Genomic DNA, 20,929 nt, shown 5'->3' with positions numbered 1-20,929 from the left:
GTTTTCCATCTTCCAGATCAGCTGTTTAGGGATGTGAGGGCAGGAATAGACGTGGCAGAAGAAAATCAGCAAAATTTCCTTAATGCAAATTCACTGCTGGGTCACCTGTTCATTTATCAAGATACATATACTTAAGATATTTAAATAAAGTATATTTAAGTATACTTAAAATACTTTAAATTCATAGATATGAGTGGCTGTGTAAAACAGCGTAGACACATCTTTTATGAAAAAGACAGGAGTGCATGTGTGTGTGTGTATGTGCTGTATATAAATTATATGCATGTATGTATGTATGTATGTTTCTTTTTAGATGCATTTATTTGGAAGCTACCTTGTACATCAGCTTGATAAGGAAAATTCAGTCAGAAGCTCTCCTTTATTCATCTGAATAATTAAATGCTGCAAAGAAATGAGAGAGAAGTAAGGCTGTTTTCCACCACTTAAGTTCCACCATTCCTTTTTGGAAGAAGAAATGCAGTGTGTGTTCTTGGTGCCATCCTACCCTATCCCTGCATTTAACAGCTTTGTGGTCAGGCTGGTGAGAGGCTTACTGCACTGAAGTGCTCTGGACATAAGTTGCTCGCCTGCCTTCCCAGGCAATCCCCAAGGAACCTTGGAAATTACAGAGGATTTCTTCTGAGGAGGAATAGATCTATCAAGCACTGAATATTATCCAATAAGAGGCAAAATGCTAAAGACAACCGTACTGCTACCTTGTCTCCAGCCTCAGTCCAGCTGTGCAGTATCCAGCAGAGCCAACCCAAATACTCACATTATTAAGAAGTCCAAGGTCGACACTGCAGAAGGCAAAAGCTATTTGGCAAGGCTGCAAGGAATGGGAAATGATAGTGGTCATGGAGAGCAAGAATGGAAAGAGCCAGCCGGAGAAAATCTCCAGAGGGAGCCTTGGAGAGCCAATGGGGATGTCCTCCCCTGCAAAAGCAATGACAATAGGCTGGTGTCCGATGAGACACGAGACTCTCTGTGGCCTGTTTCTGATGAGATAGATTCTGGGATTAGCAACAGGGATGATCAAAGTCAAGAATGGAAAGTGGTAAAAGTGAAACGAGTTCTGCTTTCTCCTGCTGATGAACCTCAGAAAGCGAGTAAGTATGATCTCATTTTTTATCATCTAGTCATGCTCCAGCTGTAAGGAGAGAAATAAGATAAACATTTGCTGGTCAGTTAGCAGGAAAAATTCAGCCTACAGAGGCAAAGATGTTAGAGGCAGGTCTAGGATACATAGCCTTATTTCCCCTTCCATGCATTCTTGGCAAATGCCTGAAAAATCTGGGCATCAGTTCCATTGGAGTCAATGAGACTTCCATTGAATCCAGCTGCAAAGATGGTTTGTCCAACAAATTAAGCTGATTTCCTTCACAATTCCCTGAATATCAATTTCTAGCATTATTTAATCATTGGGAGACTTTTGCCATTAATTTGCATATTCTTGCCACTTTCCATGGAAAAGAACTCTCCCATTCTTTCTCCAGGGAAAGGCACCTATTGGCTTGCGTGGACTTTCTCTGCTTAAATGATAATCACAACTTTCTAAAAAAAAACCCCACAGGATTTACTGGAAGTAACTTCTCTAATATGGTTGAAAATACAGACTGGTTACTCTTCTTGTGAGTCTGCATGTGTGTGTATTAGAGAAGGGCCAGAGCAGCTGCTGCTTCTGGTTGAATTCTATCAGGTCAACAATATATCAGATTTGGCCCCAACATGATATCAGAAAAAGCTGCTAGTGTTACAGGGAAGCATCCATAATAGCAGTCTGTGAGATCTGCTGAGTACCATGAACTCCATAGTTAAGGTCTCCCACATGAGCTTTAACCCTATTTCTAACCCAAGTAAATTAAAAAAGAGACTAGTAACACAATAAAGACGAACACATTTATTATGGCATATATATGTGTGCATGCTTTTATGGACTGAAGTCCACAGTATCAAATACATAAAACATTTTCCTGTATTATCTACAGACATGATTATGAAATTCAGAAGGAAATGAAATGTAGAAAATTGTGAGGTGAAAAAAAAAAGGTACCCCAAATGATTACATTATTACCAGTGGCTTTTCCTATTATCCAATGCAGAAAACTGAAATATAGTTGAATGTGAACTGGTTCCAAGACAGCCATTTCCATTTCATGCCAGTAACTCAAGGCAAGGTCTTACACTTTCCTCATACAGTAACATTTAGTGTTGCTTACAACTTGTGATCCTAGATGTTATCACATAGCTACATCTTGGGCACTGGAAACCTGTGGTATGGATTGCAGGCAGAAAACTAGACAACATGTTGACCTCACAACATGGGTTTGGTTAAGGATCCTTCACATTAAGATGGTAAATAACACAAGTTGCAGGGTGCTATTTTCAATGAGTTGTGTTGTGTATAAGGCATATTTCTGTGCATAAATCATCACCAATCTTGTTTTCAGAATGCAGAAATATGAAAGGGGTTCTGAATTACCATGAATATTTGTTCTGTCCTTGGACCATCCTGTGACTTGTCAAATTAATATCTGATTATATTATTTATTTGCCCATGTTAACTTGATCTTCAAAGGATCTGGACACCTTATTAGTTTACAGATACATCCGGCATGGTATTTATATGAAGATGTAACTATCTATACTTGTGTTGGATGATTTTTTTCCCTTTCTCTGATTTACTTCTAGAGCACAAAGATATAGAAAATAAGCTACTTCCCCAAATATACCATGAAACAATAGGAGATAGGAGTATTTAACCCCAATAAAGGGACTAAGTTCTAGGCCATAACTCTAGCCATAGATACAAGGACTTTTCAGTTCTGAAAACATTTTGGTAGTAATATAAGCAAAGTACTATTAGAACATAACCAAGTAAAAAAGTTCTGAATAAAGCCAAAAGCCTAGCTCAGCATTTTCTTCCCACTGGCCTTAACTACAGCCCACCAGCAAGACCAATGACAATTACATAGTCCCCGCTGTGTTCCCAGCAAGTGATACGGAAGGTAACAGCATTCCGTGTCGTCATGCTGGCCACATGACCCGGAAGTGTCCTATGGACAACGCCGGCTCCAAGGCTTAGAAACGGAGATGAGCACCGCCCCCTAGAGCCGGACACGACTGGACTTTACGTCGAGGGAAACCTTTACCTTTACCTTTAATGAAGGTAAGCCAGGGTCCTGATTAAATAGGGCTCCTATAATACCTGTATGCTAGCATGAAAACCCTTAGCAAGGACAGTGGACATTCCACCTCTCACATCGATCTCCCCATCTTCTCTCTTGAATAAGAGGTGGCTCACAAACTGTTGTGGATGGACTGTAGAACAGTCACTGGCTAATGGACCTCCCCAGCTGGTAGAACCATTTTTAAGCTGTAATCAGTAAAGCTATAATTATCTTTATTCCCCTTTTCCTTCCATTTCCTTCTTCTTTGCCTGGTCTCCTCATTAAGTGATATTGGTGTGATACTGTTTATAGTCTTAACATTTCTGCATTTGGTAATTACCTTTTAAAGCTGTCCAGTTGGAACAAGGAAGATGTTATTAGAGAATTATGCACTGTGTGAAATAAGATTTCTTTTCAGCTGCCCTGAATTTCCCACTCTTTAGTTTTCCTTGACGCCATTGAGTTATGGCTTTTCAAAAACAAAAGGAAAAAAAAACCAGTCTTCCATCCACCATGCATATGTTTTACGTTTTGCGTATCAGCAAGAGAAGCAGAGCAATGTCTTCCAGAATTCTGGGCTTGCTTTAAGAGTGCAGGTTGGCAGACATTCTAGAACAGTGATCTGTTTTCCAAGTTAAATAAAACTTGCCCCAAATCTTTTAAAAATAAAATAAAAACCAAAAAGCAGAGCTCCAGTGCTAAACCAAAGCAAGGACAGATGTGGAAATCAGAGACATGTGGAGCAATACCCTGAAGAATAACTTTGCACAGTCAACATCATTAATGGTAAACACAGATACAGTACAATTCTCAAAAATGACCTGTAACTGGAGATCCATTGGGTTTTGAAATAGGACAGACTAATTTGGAAATATTTTAGATGGGTGGTCAAAAAGAGAGACAAGTTAAAAGAGCTCCATGTCCACCCCAGGATCAATTCAGGAAATCACAGGCCAGTGCAAGTAATAGCCACCAAATTGTGCTATCTGAGGAATATGGGGGGAACTCCAGAGAACTCTCATCTGAATTGCATACATCTTGATGGTGGTGCACAGGGAAGCTGCAGGATTTTTTTAAGGATGAAGGTAAAAAACTGAGAATCTGATAAACAGCTGAGAATAAATCAGGTATCAAGGGCTTGGTGATATATGCGGAAACATAAAGAGAGGATAACCATGGGAGAGAAAATTGACATTCATGGGAGTTGTGTCCTTTACAATATAATGGCTGGTATTTTGCTCTCCTAGTTGCACTTTGAGTTGGGGATGCTTATCTTTAAGTTAAGAAAAACATTATTATGGAGCCAAGTATGTTTTTTTTAAAAAAGGAAACAGCTCCAGATTTGCTTTCTTGGGTATAGTTTTGGCAATCCCTCATCACTTACAAAAATACCAAAACTGAAAATACCAAACTTCCATATCTTGATAAATGCTATATGATCCATAGGCAATTCAAGATGACTGGCTTTAAAAATGAAGTTGGACAGCGGGTTGTTTGCATGTAGTTCCCCCAAATAATAAAATTAAAAACTGAAACACATTCCAGAATTATTAAGGATAACTCTTAATAAATGTCACAAAAATGCAGTTTCAGAAAACAATTCTACATTTCTTGCATGGCACAAAGGTGTGAAGCTTAGCGCCTCCCCACAAAGTTATAGCCACACTAGCCAGAAAGCTGGAATTTGATATGCAAATAGTCCAAATCAATTAGATTCATTGAAGTCTGAAAGCAGGACAGCCATTTTAGCAGCCAAAACCCATGATGTGAACTTTCTCGCTTCCTCCAGGCCAGTAACACCCAAGTGCAATGCAAATCGAAAGAGGATTGATTTGTGATCTGTGAAAACTCCGATCACCATAAAACATTAGCGCAGCCGGGAGCGGAGGGGAGGGTGTGCCTAGATCTTCTAATAGCAGAGGAGCGCTCATCGCTTTGCTTCCAAAACGCAAACCGCATCTATTTAGTCGAACGTCTGCGAGTGTGGTGCGGGTATCGCGCTCGCGCGTGGACAGACCGACTGGCCCACGGCAGGCGGAGGTTGCCATTACCGATCCCATTCGACAGAAGGAAATGCCCGGGGAAAGCACACCGGAGCGGCTATCTGATGGGGAAAAAATCCGCCAACGGCGAGCCTGATGAGTCAAAGCAAGCAAGCGACTTTAAAATAAATAAATTAAGAAAGCGGGGGGGGGGGGGAGGCGGGAGGAGAAAAAGCACAAGCAGCCAGGGAGCTGGTGGCAGCCTCGGTGAGTCAGCCAAGCTAAGCAGGGCGCGCTCGTCCCGCTCTCCCGCTGCTCTCACCGCCAGGGCGTGTGATGCAAAGCGAAGCCTCCAGCTGGCTCGCGCTGGGGCGTCCAGGAGCACCAGGCTGCGGGCTGCTCTCTCGCAACCACCCCCCGCACCGTTGGTCCTCGGCTCCGTTTTGACAGACGCGGCCAGTTGCTGTGAAAAACCAGGACACCCGATCCGTTTTTGGAGCGCCGGGAGCAGCCGCCAGCAGGCAAAGAAACCGCGTTGCCGCGCAGAACCCGCGGCAGAGAGGCTGGGGAGGAGACAGCTTGCCTGACGAGGGAGAGCGAGCGCGGGGGGCGAGGACAGAAGGCCACCCGTGGAAAGGGAGACAAGGTAAGAGGAAGGGCCGGGGGGCGCGTCCCGGGGGGCCGCCTCTGTGGCAGCAGACGGGCAAGGAGAGCGGGGTCGGGCTGGAAATCCACAGGCGAGTCAGGGCTACCTGCTGCCCGACAGCCGCCGGCACTCGGCGCGTCCTTTCCCCCAGCCGAACCCTTCCGGTCTCCAAACAGCGGCGGGCTCTCTGCTCCCACTTGTTGGCGGCCGGGCGGCTCAGAGGCAGCTAACAGAACTTTGCTGGCGCGAGAACCTGTCGGCCCGGGATGCTGGCGCCCGCGTCCGTCCGCCCCCTCGCCCGCCCCCGCCCTTCCAGCAGAAAGGAGGGAAAGGTTCTCCAGAGACTGAAGGCCGGGCCGGGCAGGGCCAGTTTTCTTACGGTTTTCGGGATTATTCTTGGCAGGGTAGCGCAAGGGAAGAGCCGCTCGCCTCCTGCTGCGATCGAAACAAACGCAGCAGCGGCTTGTTTTCTCTCGGGAGAAACGGAAACGCGTGTCTCTCTTCGTGTGTGGCCTGCGTGGATTTTCAGTGGGGCGTCTAAAAGGAGCCCTGCAGGGAAGGGGAGCCTTCCCTGCGTACCCATCGCGGGGTACGTCCATGTCAGACTGTCAATTCTGCCTCGGATTTAAGGTGCCGGGGAAACTGTTCATGGGCCAAGTAGGCTTTTTCCAGGCTTCTGTGGACTGCGAGGTCCGGGAGAGGAGATTAGCGGCAGGTCCACCCCATTTGGGGACCAACGATACCGGGGTTCCCTGGCAGCCTGCGTAGTGGAGCAGAGAAGTCGGGAAATGATAATCAGCAGCTCTTGTGAATGCTATTTGCGGGAAGGAACCAGCACAGCTCAGTGTCATTGGCTGGATGCCTCTGCTCCAACAGCGAGATTTGCAGCAATTTGGGGTCCTCCATGTGCCTTGTTCTAAATCTACCAAAATCTCTCGCCTTGCAAATCAGATCACTGGCCATACATGGCAGACTTTTGAGGCATTTCAGTTCAGGGGGTGGATGGAAATTAGAATAACCATCTCCAGCCCTTGGTCACCTGTGATTGTGCTTCCTCCCCTTCAGCTTGTCATTCAAGGTTACTTTTGCACTTCTAGTTCAATTCACTCTTGAAATCTAGCAGGCAGAGAAAGACAGGAGTATATGTAGAAAATATAAGTCAATAAACATTCCAGTTGGATGAATATATCCCCAACTATGCTATCATTCACCTAGACTCGCTTGACCAAAGTGATACCTAGATCCATTTGAATATTGGAACATTATCAGATGGTTTTTAAACTTAATCTTGACTAGAAAAGAAATATCTAACAGGGAGGCTATTTTGACCTCTTCTCACAATATGGCCTTCCTGCACCCAGCCACCCATTTTGGCTTATGGATACTGCTAACATGAAGAACATGGAAGTGCAGGTATGATCCTAGCAGGCAGGGGCTTGTTGACCTCTGCCTCCTTAGTTATTTTTCCTGTTCCAGCCACTAGACTGCCACTTGCTTCTCAGCCAGACTTTTGTCATCACCTTGTGTGCTAAAAAGCCCTGCTTGTCTGTCCTTTGTGTCAAAGAAAACTTCTAAGGTGCTCAGCTGGCTCACACAGAGCTGAAAGTCCAATTCACAGGGCTTCTTCCCTTTGACATTTCCAAGAGGCCTAGAATATACTCAAGACAGTCCCGTTGCTGAGTACTGTGAGAAAACCGCCCAGGGTCCCCCGAGTGGGGGAGATGGGCTGTAATAAAAACATGCCTTAACCACTAGACCAAACTGGCTTTATAGCATTCTATAGGTCTCTGAGGCACTTTCACTCTGCTGCCATTTTGGAATGTGAATACTGTTGAGAGACAATTGACTATTAATTCAAGTGAAGTCAAAGATGCCAGAGGCAAAACCTCACAAGATCCAGCAGAATGACTACAGCTTGGAGAAAGGCCTACACTTAAACAATACCTTATAAGATTAAATACCTTTTAAATACCTTTAATCTTATAAGATTAAAAAAACTTGCTAGGATTCTTGGCAGTACAAGGAAACAGCACCTGAAAAGCCTTGTCCTAATATAAAACAGTGGAAAGATGTAGCAAAAATGAGAAAGTTTCCTGTGGGTATGTTTTTCAACCTTTTAAACTGCTTCCAATTCTGTCATTTCCACAAATCTAGTAGTAGTAGTAAACATTGAGCATTTCTTTATGCTAACTTCCAGGCATGATAAAAGTAGTTCTAAGGTTTTTTGTTGTTTATTCATTCAGCAATTCAGTAAAAACAGATTTATTCTTTCACTGAAAAAACATAGAATAAGTACTTGAGGCAAATAGGGCTATGAAGTTTGCTTAGCCATAGATTAACAGCAGTAGTGGTTTTGGCCTGCTTTGGTGGCACTGACATGTGCATGTTACAATGGAAGATAAAATAATGAGCAGGTTGGACTGGGTCTACTTTGGGAAACTATAGTACCTCTGAAATGGGAATACAGCTGTTAGGGACCACCTGTTCACTGTCTGTGGCAGGGGAAAGCAACCTGTGATCCCAGAACAGGACAGTATTTAGTCTCCAAATCACTTCCTACTGGTTTGCAGATTTTTTTTTAAAAATCACACCATGAAATATCAGTGGAACAATTGACCCAGATCAGCAGCCTGGTTTCCTGCCATTTTAAGGCAGGAAACACAGAGTTCTGCAACACCATCATCAACTTTATTTGCAAATAATTCCTGATGCACTAGAAATTCAATACTAATTTCCCCATTCTTACTTCAACAATTTAACAACAATAAATTCAGCAGAGTTTTGTCCAGAGTTCACAAATAGCACCTTCAACCAATCATTGCCCAGTACATAGGCTAATCAAAAGCTGAACATTGAAAAGCAAGCCAGTCAGTATTACTACCGTCTGCTTTAAGCTTGCCACTTGCTAACTTTACTATGCCTCCTCCAGCACTTGTGATATAAATGCCCACAGGGGACGGCAAGTGATAAAAGCATCCATCATGATGTCACAACTCAAATACTGGGTTTTATGTACTTGCACTGGGCACTGGGATGCAAATATATAACAGTAGGGTTTTTATCCTGATATAAATATGAGAGTATCATCCATTTTTACATGTTTTTGACTGTATTTGTCTGCAAATTTACAACATTGCAAAATCTTCTGGCTTTTATGGGACTATTGTGAGAATATTGTTTTGAAAGTACTACCAAAAGCAGAGGAGCCTCCAAAGCGTTCTTTTCATCATGGTGCCAACTCAGCAAGACCTGAGAAGTACATTAAATATTACCAAATACAGAGAAGCCTCTAAATCTGAGCTATGTTTGTGACTTTACAAAGAGTCAAAGCTGCATTTTAAGGCTGCTTTTAGGTCATGGTGATGAATGCAATATGACCTGGGAGGTGGTGGGTATGGCAGTCTCCAGCCCTCTCCCAAGCATAAGAGAAACACTTTGGAGTGTGTGCCGTCCAGTCCTGGGGTGGGGATGAGGATCATTTAAAGCTGAAAATTCACAGTATCTCTTTCAGACACACACCTCTTTCAGTGTGTGTACTACCAAATAGATGCTTTCCATTTGTTCTCCTAGTAAAACATCACTCATGAGCAACTGTCTTTTAATCACAGACAGAAAGAAGTGCTGCAGGTTTTTTAAGATATTTGTTTTACTCATCTTCTTAAAGAAAAAGTGTGACTATTCTCTATACAGCATCAAGTAGCATGTTACAGGAAAATGTTCTTCCAGAGATAATACCTTCCTCAGCATCGAACTTCACAGAATCCTAGCATTCGAAAGGGCTATTTAGACTCTCAAGTTCAACTCCCTGCTTAGTGCAGGGATCCAGTTTAAAGCAGCTCTCTAACTGATGGCTGCCTAGCCCGTTCTTAAAGGCTTTGAGTGGAAGGAGAACACACCACCATTCTGAGTAATTAGTTCTGAAATGGATTTTCCAAAAGAGGGGAGGAAACCCTCTCTTTTTAACATTCAACAAATAATTTCTTTACAGTGTAACATTCTGATGAAAGAAATTACACTTAAAAAATGCATTGCTTCCTTGGAGCTCCTATCTAGAATAGAATGTTCTGGGGCAAAGTTGTTGATTTTGAACAACCTGGAACCTTAGGAACTGACACACTTATGTAACCACTGATGATCAATCACTCCTGCTCACATCCCCCTAATCATGGCATAAAGATAGCGCTGAAACCAGTTTTATATTACATAGTCTCATGACCTTGCCTTTGTCTCTTCAGAGGAGGCAGCTTAAAGTCACCTTCAGATGCTGCTCCAGTTTTAAAGTGGTGTTTTCCCTCTTCTCCCAACACTGCTCTGCTGAAGGAATGCTAGTCAGAAGGTTGATTTAAACCAGGAAAGAGAGCTGGGTTTTTCCAGCTGCATGATGATGATGATGCTTCTGTCACCATTGGTGCATTATAGGTTTTCTGCCACTTCTGCTGACAAGAGTTTTGGATAGTTACTGTTTTTTATTACTTTGGGAATGGGGGGCAGCAGCACTCCCATTTTGCCTATTCCACAGGCTACTTCTGGGTGCTGTCAGCCATGGCCACACTCTACCAACACTGTGTTGCTGCGCTACTTTAGGATGGAGCTTGCTTTCTTGTACACAGAAGAGACAAAGAGACAGACTGTCCACTCAGTTTTATTTTTTCTGTTACTAAGATGTACTAGTTACAATTCACTATCCTAGAACTAACAAAAATGCCAACAAGGATCAAGTGGAAGACAGAAGGCTCTACTCCCAAGTGTCTGGCTTCTGTGGAAGCTTGGAGAAAAGTGTGGCTGCTTTAAGGAATCCACCTATTAAAGTCACAGCAAATCTTAAAGCAGCCACACCTTTCAGCTGAGGCATTTATGCAACTGGAAGCATTACAATGATTATGCCATCCTCTGTGGCTTCAGGAGATGTGAGATTATGAGAAGAAATACCACTAGAAAATAACAAAGGAGTGGAGGTAGAGACATTCATTCTTTTTAGTGTACTAACGTTGGCCTTGAGAAAATGGAGGAACATTCTGTTAGCGACCCCAGTGATCAGCTTCATTCCAATGTCGCACAAAACGCAACCCTGGTGGTAGAAGGTGTTTTATTTTTCTCTTGCTGCATTGTATAATTATATTTTTTTACATATCTGTGTAGTTCTTGGGGATTTGTTGAACTGCCCGAAGGCATGACTGTTGCTCAAGAAACAAAAGGATCATGTCTTATCTGAAAGAAGAAACTTTTTATTCCCATTACTCATTACTCTGCTTCTGTCAGCCCCACTAGTAGAGCAGACCAGGAAATCAACTCCACAGGAATAATAACAGAACCTTGCAGGTACCTCCTCCTCCTTATACTCCAGTGAATTAGGGAGGTGTCGGCCTGATCCACTTCCACATGCTATCTTGTTGCTGTAAAAAAGTTTCAGTCCCTTTTGCCTAGGTAACTTTTCTTGCATATTTCAGTCAAGTTCCCCTTCCTCACTCTCTGCAGCTTAGAATAAAAGCAAGGTAACAAAAGAGCTAATATTTCGGAACTATGTAAGACTCTAAGTTTATTGAACCCAGTCTCTGTAACAAGTAAACTATGCCATTTGGGCCAGTTTCTCTCTCAGCCCAACCACTTCATAGGATTGCTGTTTGGGGCGAAATAGGAGGAGGGAGCATTAGGTACAGTATGTCAGCTTGAATTGTACGAAATAAAGATGGATATAAACAAATCAATCAAATAAATAATCTATTTCCTTTGCGTCAGCCAGTGGGCACTCATCTCACTGGAAGCAGGCTTCATATGCCCATCATCAAACACTGTAATATGCAGGATCTGGATCTTTGGATCCAAGGGAGAGATCAAAACACATCTGAATAAAAGTAGAACATAGGGAAATGTATCCCTTACCTTGTTCAGAGAGAGAGAGAGAGACAGTGACTACTCAACTGTTGCTAAGGCAAAAAATCAGTGGGTTGTTTTGCCAACTCCCCATTCCCTCCCCCACACTTTTCATTTCTTATTGTCAGAGCTCAAAACATTTGAAAGAAAATGTCATGTTCTCCTCAAGTTTTAGAAGGTGTTATTATTTTATATTGAGTCATTAAAATACATTCCTATGGAGGCTTAGGGGATTGATGAGCTACTTGCAAGCATACCAGAAGAGAAGAAGCATGGGTCTCACCTGCAGCATGGTTGCATAGCTATTTCAATCCACCCTGTCTGTCTCATTTTCCTTCCTGTTAAGCTGTAGAAATTCTGCCATAAGCTCATTCAGTCATAGTGGATAACATTCCTAACACAATAGAGCTAGCCTGAATAAAGCAGTAACTCACACCAGATACAATCATGTTACTGGAATGGAATTTGGACAATAGGCTTGCCTAGAATTGTCTTCTAAGCACCTCTTATCAAAGACTTCAATTAATGATCTACTAATTCTGCCAGCTCCACCTTTTTTCTCTCAGCCTCACAGTATCCTGGAATGAAAATAAAGAGGTCAGAATCCAAGATGTAGAGATGTCTGCTTAATCCATTTCAGTGCTCCATTTGATTATGATCAGCTCTGGGAGCAATTGGAAAGTCCAAAAAAGAATTGAGGGAGCTTTTTTTTAAAAAAAAAATAGTACAATATTATCGTAGTTATGATTTCATATGGCTATGTGTTGGGATAGGTTAGGACTGAGATGATTCAGGTTCAAATCTTCCTCAACCATGGAAATTCAGGTAAGTTTAGACTAGTTCCTGCCCCTCAGCTGAATCTACTTCACAGGATTATTATTAAGATAAAATTGGGACAGTGGGGTAAGACTGTGGCTATGTCCTGATACTCTATGCACCTAACCACAGCATAATTGTTCCTAGACAAGAACGTTTTCCCTACCTTGTCTCCATTAATTTGCCATTATTTGATCCCCAAGCCATTAGTGAATAAATCTTTTGACACTGTCATGGTCATTAGCACCAATTGTTAAAGTAGTGTTTTCCCTCTTATGCTGATACTGCACAAGAACAGCCTCCAGACATGTAAAATCTCCTAAACTTTGTCTCCCTTACCATGGAGGGAAGTCAGATGACTAGCAATGAGTAGGAACAGAGGCATTAGAGCTAGGGTAGCAATTGCCAATTTCATGTCAATATACCAGCCCAAAGGGACGCGGTGGCGCTGCGAGTTAAACCGCTGAGCTGTCGATCGGAAGGTCGGCGGTTCGAAACCGCGCGGCGGGGTGAGCTCCCGTTGCTCGTCCCAGCTCCTGCTCACCTAGCAGTTCGAAAACATGCAAATGTGAGTAGATCAATAGGTACCGCTTCGGCGGGAAGGTAACGGCGTTCCGTGTCGTCATGCTGGCCACATGACCTGGAAGTGTCTATGACAACGCCGGCTCCATGGCTTAGAAACGGAGATGAGCACCGCCCCCTAGAGTCGGATTCGACTGGACTTTACGTCAAGGGAAACCTTTACCTTTACCTTTACCTTTTATACCAGCCCAAGGATGGATGGATAACAGTTTAACTTAGTAGTGAGTAAAAGCCCTGTGTATACCACTATGAAATCCTGCAGGAATATAAATGTATTAAAAGTCAATAAATATGCATTACCAGGGATTTCTCAGAAGAAAGGCAGCATAACCATGTGGAGAACAATCTGCTTTGGTAACTCTCAGTAACAATGAAGAATGTACTCTCCAGGAAACAGAGTTTCTTTGTGTCTTTACAACAACATCTATGGCTCTTTGCCTTTGTTTTTCATAAATATTTGACTTCCAGCTTCCAGTGGGAATGGCAGACTAAATGGCTGTGCCCACTGGTTCAGCGGGCGGAGCTGACAATGCAGTAATTTTTTTCGGGCTCAGGCAGGTTTTCCTGAAGCCCAGAAACATTCTCTGGATCAAGGAGAATACCTGGAATTATCCCATCTGTCCTCCAGACAGCTGCTTGCAGCCAAAAGATTGCAAACAGCATTTTGCTTTGGACTGGTAAGAGCCAGCTGGGAGGCGGGGATTTCATCACTTTCCAAGCTGCGCTGTAGCCTTAAAGGGACACTAAGACCGGCCACCCCATTTCTAAATCACCCAATTTATATTTCTTTTAATTATGCGTACACTAAGAGAGGCCTTCTACAGCAAGGAGAAGCGGGTTCTCTTGGCACTTACTTTTTTGAGGGGATTAATTTTTTTAAAAAAAAATTCTTTTAAGTTTTGGATTTTGTTTTCCTTCCACAGGAAATTCCAGAGATTGAGAGTAAACAATTGTCTTCCTATTACTATTTTTGTACTAAATTTGAAGATATTAGCATTTTCCTACACGTTGAATTGGCTGTTTTTAACTTTCTGTTTTCTGCTTCTACTTTCCCTGGGGAACTGTCTGCATATCTCACTTTCACTTATGTAAACACATTCCAGAATCCTTTCATATCTTTGACTTTCGCTGGTTAAACTCCTAGGGGGCGCCATAATCTACTGCATGAGACATGAAGGATTTCACACAGATTCTTTCTGACTTTCACCAGGATTTTAAACAGATTTCTTCTGACTTCTATCAAACATTTATACAAGAAATCCAGGACATTGTGGAAAATATGAGATCTAAAATGTGCCATCAGGTTGGGAATGAGGTGGATGAAATTGAGGAATTCAAGAGTGATAGAAAGGTTTTTTTAAGTCTGAGACTGGGATTTTTATCGAGATGCTGGATGAAGATTGGGTAATGGAGTTGGAGAAATCTAAGGGAGAGAGTGACCTGCAAGTCATAAGTATCCCCTGGTGGAATCCCATGAAAAGAACCTGGAGTCTTTGAGGGGGCAGTTGGGCTGTTTGATTCTTCCAAGAGGAAAGCTCTGTGCACATTGTGGGGATATGTAACTGCTCTGGTTTATTTTGAAGTGGGATAAGGGTTGAGGAATGTTCAGCTGGTTTGCGTTAAGGATTTGATTGATTTCAACATTTTATTGAAATTGCCTATTTGCCTTTAAAGATTTGGATTTACTGTTTTGAATTGGCTTTGTTTTTTGGGTTTATTAAGATGAAAATTATTAAAACTATTGTATTAGGGTTTATCTGGTTTGCTTTAAGGATTTGATTGATGTTATTCCCTTTTAAAGATAGGGAATTACTGTTCTGAATTGTCTTTGTTTTTTGGGTTTATTAAGATTGGGATTATTAAAATTGTTGTACTATTAAGTATAATAGCAGACAACTTAGTTGCTTTTTAATTTGATTCTTATAGTAGATAGAAATGTATAGAATAGTGGTAGGAAGGGAATAATTAAATATGTTTTATCCTTTGTAGAGGAGAAAGATGTTCAGGAGGTTTATATGAAGTTTTTTTTTTCTTTATTTTAATTTAAGAGGGAGGAGTAACTGGACTTAGTGATTTTTATTATGTATTAAATGGAATGACTTATAGAAATAACATGGTGTTTTGGTTTAATATAGAATAAGGGATTGATTATGGAAATTTTGTATATCCTAGCTGTTAAAAGTCAGTAGTCACATCTTTCTGTAAATTTGAAAAAAAAATTCTCTTGTGTTTCCACACTTTTTTAGTTTTTTCTTTCTTTGTAGGTTTTTTTTTTGGTAGTTTTTATTCTTCTCTTGAAACCTAATAAAATTTACTATTAAAAAATCAATATTTGACTTCCAAATGCTATATTTGACATTTTACATCAGAGATTACTCATATAGCACCTGTGGGCTTCTAGACTCCTGCAACACTCCTAAGTGCCTAGAGGACTGCATAATTATAGCGTATAATTTTTTAAAGAACCAGAAAAATGCTTGAAATCTCATGAGAGTACCAAATCTCACATGGATTCAGGATTCTCATGTGAGGTCTTGCACTGTCATGAGTACGGATGGTGAGCAGGAGGAGGCCCTTATCCTGGGGGGGAAATGCATGCGTAGTTTAGAGGCTTTGAACTGTCCTTCAAAGAAACTCAGAGCAGACACACCTTGAGTGTTGGGGTTTATCTGTCTGGGTTTTCCCACGCTTCTTCAGTTTGGTAGGATTTTCTGTCTACTATAGCAGTTAAATAAAACACTAGAGACTTTCTCCTCATCTCAGCGTGATCTTTGCTTAAACCAGGACTTGCACAATTTCAACCAAGAATGTTGAAACCATATAAACTTTTGATGTTCTCAGGTTAGTATAATTTTAGTTTTTTCTCATTAGATTTTGGTAGATTTTAAGGGCAAGATCATTGATATCTCATGAGAGTTTCTTTATATGAGCTTTTAGTAATTTTTAAGGATTTTTTTTTTTTTTGACATTGTACAGTAGCACTCAACACCAGATTGCCAACCTTTGGTTCATGGTTATTAATATTTTATTGAATGTGGAAGTTGATATGGAATGACGTATTTTCTAACTGAATTTAATAATTAGTAAACAGTTTATGGCATGCCTTGATTGATTTACAAGCTAAGTAACCAGGAAATTGTTAATATAGCTATGATAGATTTGGCATCTGAGATACCATTAACTTTTCAAAATGCATATTTCAAAATATGTCATTTTTATTTGTTTATTTTATTTAGGGTAGCTGTGTGGTACTTCCCCCTTAACAGTTTAAGGCAGCTTACAGAAATATAATAAAATAGCAAAAATAGTGTTAAAATAAGCTTTTAAACACAATTTAAATAATACCTCTTAACAATTAATATGTTATAATCATCAAAACAGTGAAAGGCCTGGATACACATATGTTCTGAACCTCTCCTAAACTGAGATATGAGGGCTTGCTTCAGCTCCAGAGGCAGTCTGTTCCCCAGTATGGGCCCTCACAGAAAACAGAATTGTTCAGACTATGAAATGGCCAGACAGGGTTATTATCAAAAACACTCTTTATTAATGCAACTATTTACAGTAATAAGTCTTTGTGATCAAGAGGTAGGCTGGTTCCAGTCAAGACCACCTGGGCAACAATGGGAGAACCGGCAAGGTTGCAGGAAGAGGCTGTGACAAGTCAGCTAGGCAGGATTCACTGACCAGAGCTATGGAACTGGAAGATGCTAGGACACATGATGAAACTGGAACTGGAGATGAGTTTCCGTGATCTGAAACTCAACCAGAACTAGGCTGGCGCCTGGAAGCTAGGTGAGCCGGAACTGGAACCATCGGGCTAGGCTTGGCTCTGGAGGCTAGGTTGGGCTTGGCTGGATATTCTAGGCAAGGCTGAGAACTGGAAGCAGGACTGGACTGGACTGGACTGGAGACTCGAGGCAAGACTGAAGGCTTGACCCAAGGCTGGGCTGGACTGGAGACTCGAGGCAAGGCTGCGGGCTTTAAGCATGACTGGACTGGACTAGAATCCCTAGGCAAGGCTGAGAGCTTGAAGCACGATTGGACTGGACTGGAAATCCTAGGCAAGGGTGGGAGCTTGGAGCAAGATTGGACTGGAATGGAGATCCTGGACAAGGCTGAGGACTTGAAGCACGACTGGGCTGGACTGGAGATTCTCAGCAAGGCTGTGGGCTTGGAGCGAGACTAGACTGGACTGAAGATCCTGGGCAAGGCTGGTACTTGGAAGCAAGACTGGATTGGACTGGAGATCCTGGGCGAGACTGGAAATCAGAAGCACGATAAAGCTGGACTGGAGATTCTGGACAAGGCTGGGAACTGGAAGCATGGCTGGAAGCGCGCCTGGAATGCGCAGAATGGCAACAGCGAAGTCCAAAGCTGGATGCGAGGCTGAGGTTTCTGGATTCGGCAAGGAGAAGATCCTCTGTGACAGCGGGTGCAGGATACAGGTCCTCTTTGACAGGAAACACAGGTGCGGATTCCCCTCCAGCTACAGACAAAGTTTCCAACACAGGTAAGGACTCTTACGCTGGGGCTGCAAGCTCAAAGGATTGGTTGTCTCTTTGTGCATCTGCCTTTTATGCCGATCCCTTGCATGCCTGTTTCCATCTGCAGCCAATAGGGCAGCCTTCTCCTTCACACACTTTTCTGCACACCTTTTCTGTGTGCTGATTGGAGGATTCAAATCCTCCGAAGACTGGCCAATCAGCATCTGTAACTTCTTCCATGCTGCTGAGTCATTTCTGGGTTTTGCTTTCCCGGTTTCTGCCTGGTAAGTTTCTGTTTTCCCTTCTGATTCAGAATGAGTTTTGTTTTCTGAGTCAGAAGCCGGCTGAAACCTCACACAAGTGTACCTGCATTGGAACCAGAAACAGTGTCCCACTGATGTTCTAAGAATGTAAAGGAGGCAGGAATAGGCGGTTGTATTATTAGTATTGTGTCCTAAGTCATGTGAGGCTTGCTATGCCACTGGGAGCAATGTGAGTTGGGTTCACAAAGCAGTCGGCAACCAGTGAAGCTTTTTCAGCATGGGAGTTCTCACTATCTGTGGTGCTTCATTCTGAGAGCTGCAGTTGCCAGTCCATCTTCAAGGACGCCACAATAAATACAATAATCTAACCCTGAGATTGTAAGTATGTGAATCAGTAAAGCCAAGTCACTTTCCTTTAGGCTGGGGTTAGGCTTCTCCTGGTAGGCTAGACTGGGACCAATTAAACAAGCACATGGGAATCCAGGCAGTTCTGATCAGGTTATTACATATTAATGTAATATAATAAAAATATACAGTATATAATAAAAGCTAAGACACCATTACCAAAATTGCAATGACTGTATTATACAATTGTTGTTCAAACTTTTTTCTTCTGTTCACCTTACACAAAGAGTTAAAACCAGTTCTCTTTTGAGTGGGAGATAGTTTCCATCTGTTCCTTGTTTTGATAATGGCCTGAACTAGTATCAAGTTGATTGTTTTTAACTGTGTGAAGACTAACTTTCCCAGTAGGGGTGCAGTTGGGCTATTAGCTGAGGAAAGACACTCCTTGTCATTTGATGTTAGATGGCTGTAAAGCTTCAGTGCTGAATCCAGAAGGATCTCAAGTCTGCAGATCCAACCCTCAAGGGAAAATGCAACCCCATCTAGAACAAGCATTTGTCCTGACCTCTGAAGTCCAGCTGCCAGGATCAACAGCAACTCTGTTTTGCCCATGTCACATTTCATCTTGTTCTCTCACATCCAGTTCCTTACAGCTTGGAAACATTCAGCAGTCCTGGGAGCGTCCAAGCCCAAAGCCACAGGAAGGAGACTTATAGCTAAATATCATCAGCATATTTATGATAACTAGTTCCAAACCTGTAAATAATTATTCCTAATAGTTCCCTATAGGTGCTTATATAACACCCAAAAGCCCTGCACTCATCCCTGCAATTTCCAGGGATCTGGTAGAAATACCACTTTCTGGAAACTCCTGGAGAGATGGGATCTGAATTAGTAGGGAGTGGCATTTCAATCCCCAGCTTGTTCAAGTGCTCGATCAAGATGCCATGGTCAATGGTATCAAAAATCACTGAGCTTTCAAGAGTATCAACAAGATTGCAGACACACACACACACACACACACACACACACACCCATGGTGGGAACCATCTAGCCAGACAAAAAGTCTGTCTCCATGCCAGATTAAAGTCTAAACCCAGACTGAAAAGCATCAGCATAATTTATTTCATGTAAGAGCTTATGAAGGTACAGGCTACTGCCTTTGCCATGAATTTGGCTAAACATAGAATATTGGGTGCCAGCCAGTATTTCACTGTCATTATTTAATATATTCATGTATTTGGTATAATTTGGTATCATTTCAGAGTTCTTTTTGGTCCCCATGAAAAGAACTGTGGAGTGACAAGAACCTGGACCTAACAATCAATGAGTAAGAGCACTTTGTCTCTGGTAGGTTCCTCTTCCCACATGGGGACCTTCCAGCTCATGACTAATGAGGAATTGCTCAGCCTGACTGATTCAGAATTATCCCATTGGTAATTATATTCAAAAAATGTATTTTTAGGATATAATTCAAAAGTGACCGGTCATTTGTTGCAAGTAGTATTCATCACTGGGGGTGTGATAGAGATTGACCTTACTGATTTTCCTTGGCCTTAAGTGATCTTTAGTAACTAAGTTTTGAAGCTCTCATTATTTACAATATTACAATGAATGCATCAAATTCATTTGGACTAATACTATCAGTTGATACAGAAACAAGGTAATAACTTTTTTAAAAATCCGATGATATCACAATTCTATTTCAGACAACGGGGTTTAAATTGCAGTACTTTAAAATCATTAGGTAAAATCCTAGTTCCATATAATGTAATAAAGGGTGGATCTGTGATCTTAGTGAAAGTGATTTTTCAGGGAATGATGTATTTGACAATTTCCACCGGGGTCTGACACAGAAAAAACAACAACACAGAGGGCTTGTGAAACATTCAAAATTAACTCATTTATCCTGGCATAAGCTTTCATGGACTAAATCCATTAAATACATGTGTCTGATCAGGTGTACATAATCCACAAAAACTGAAGCTAGAATACATCTGCTAATGTTTAAAGTACCACAAGACAATTAAGTTTGACTTAATGCTGAGTAAAAAAATTAATTCCCAACAATTGTCTAATTCATACGGATCATTCAAGACAGCAGTCTTTTGATAGAATTCATGGTCAAAGTAAACTTGCTTAGATTTGGCATGATAGCTCTAGATAGGATAGCCTCTTATAAAAAAGCAATGTCACAGAACAAAAAAAATGTTTTTTTTATTTAGACAGGAAAGAAAAAAATGATCTTATTTTCATGGAAATGAAAGTTGAATGTGATACGTTTTGCCCACTGCTTGTTTGTCATTAGATAGCCACTTCTTTGGGGTTTTCCTTGTGCTTTAAGAGATAATTTCTCTTAAGGAGTGGAAGTGCTTTGGCTGAGCAAGCACTAATACTCTGGGCAGAACCAGGCAGTCACATTAAAGTGCCATTCACCAGTCCTTAAGCCAACAGAAAACACTAACATAAAATTTGCTGTCCCAATGTCTGGGTCCTATTCTGCTTCAGTAATAAGGATAGTGAATGCTGCTGTTCCTACAGTTTTAACGCTGGACACTCTAAAGAAAGCAGTGCATAGATTCCCCCAACTTCATTTCTTCTCCCACTGAGTGACGTTAACCAGCAGGAGAAACCATTAAGTGTTCTTCTTGACATGTACTGGGGCAAGAATGGGCAACTGTAGGCAGGTGCTTTGAAGAACAGGTTTAGCCACCTGTCCACTAAGTTCTTCAACTAACAGGTCGCAGGTGCAAAGATGCTCTGTGCC

At 41.8% G+C, this 20,929-nt stretch overlaps 1 protein-coding gene across 1 annotated transcript in view; it reads left to right on the top strand.

The window, feature by feature from the left end:
* The first annotated feature begins 347 nt into the window (after positions 1-347).
* Positions 348-20,929, top strand: part of SYNPO (synaptopodin) — a 67,737-nt gene continuing 47,155 nt past the window's right edge. The window contains exon 1 of the mRNA XM_063292179.1: positions 348-1,109. Coding sequence (XP_063148249.1) covers positions 692-1,109 — 418 coding nt within the window. The 5' untranslated portion in view covers positions 348-691. The remainder of the gene's footprint in view (positions 1,110-20,929) is intronic.

Source organism: Candoia aspera, chromosome 2 (assembly GCF_035149785.1).
Source record: "Candoia aspera isolate rCanAsp1 chromosome 2, rCanAsp1.hap2, whole genome shotgun sequence".
Taxonomy (NCBI): Eukaryota; Metazoa; Chordata; class Lepidosauria; order Squamata; family Boidae; genus Candoia; species Candoia aspera.
The sequence above is the reverse complement of the archived record's forward strand: the minus strand, read 5'-3'. Positions and strand labels throughout refer to the sequence as shown.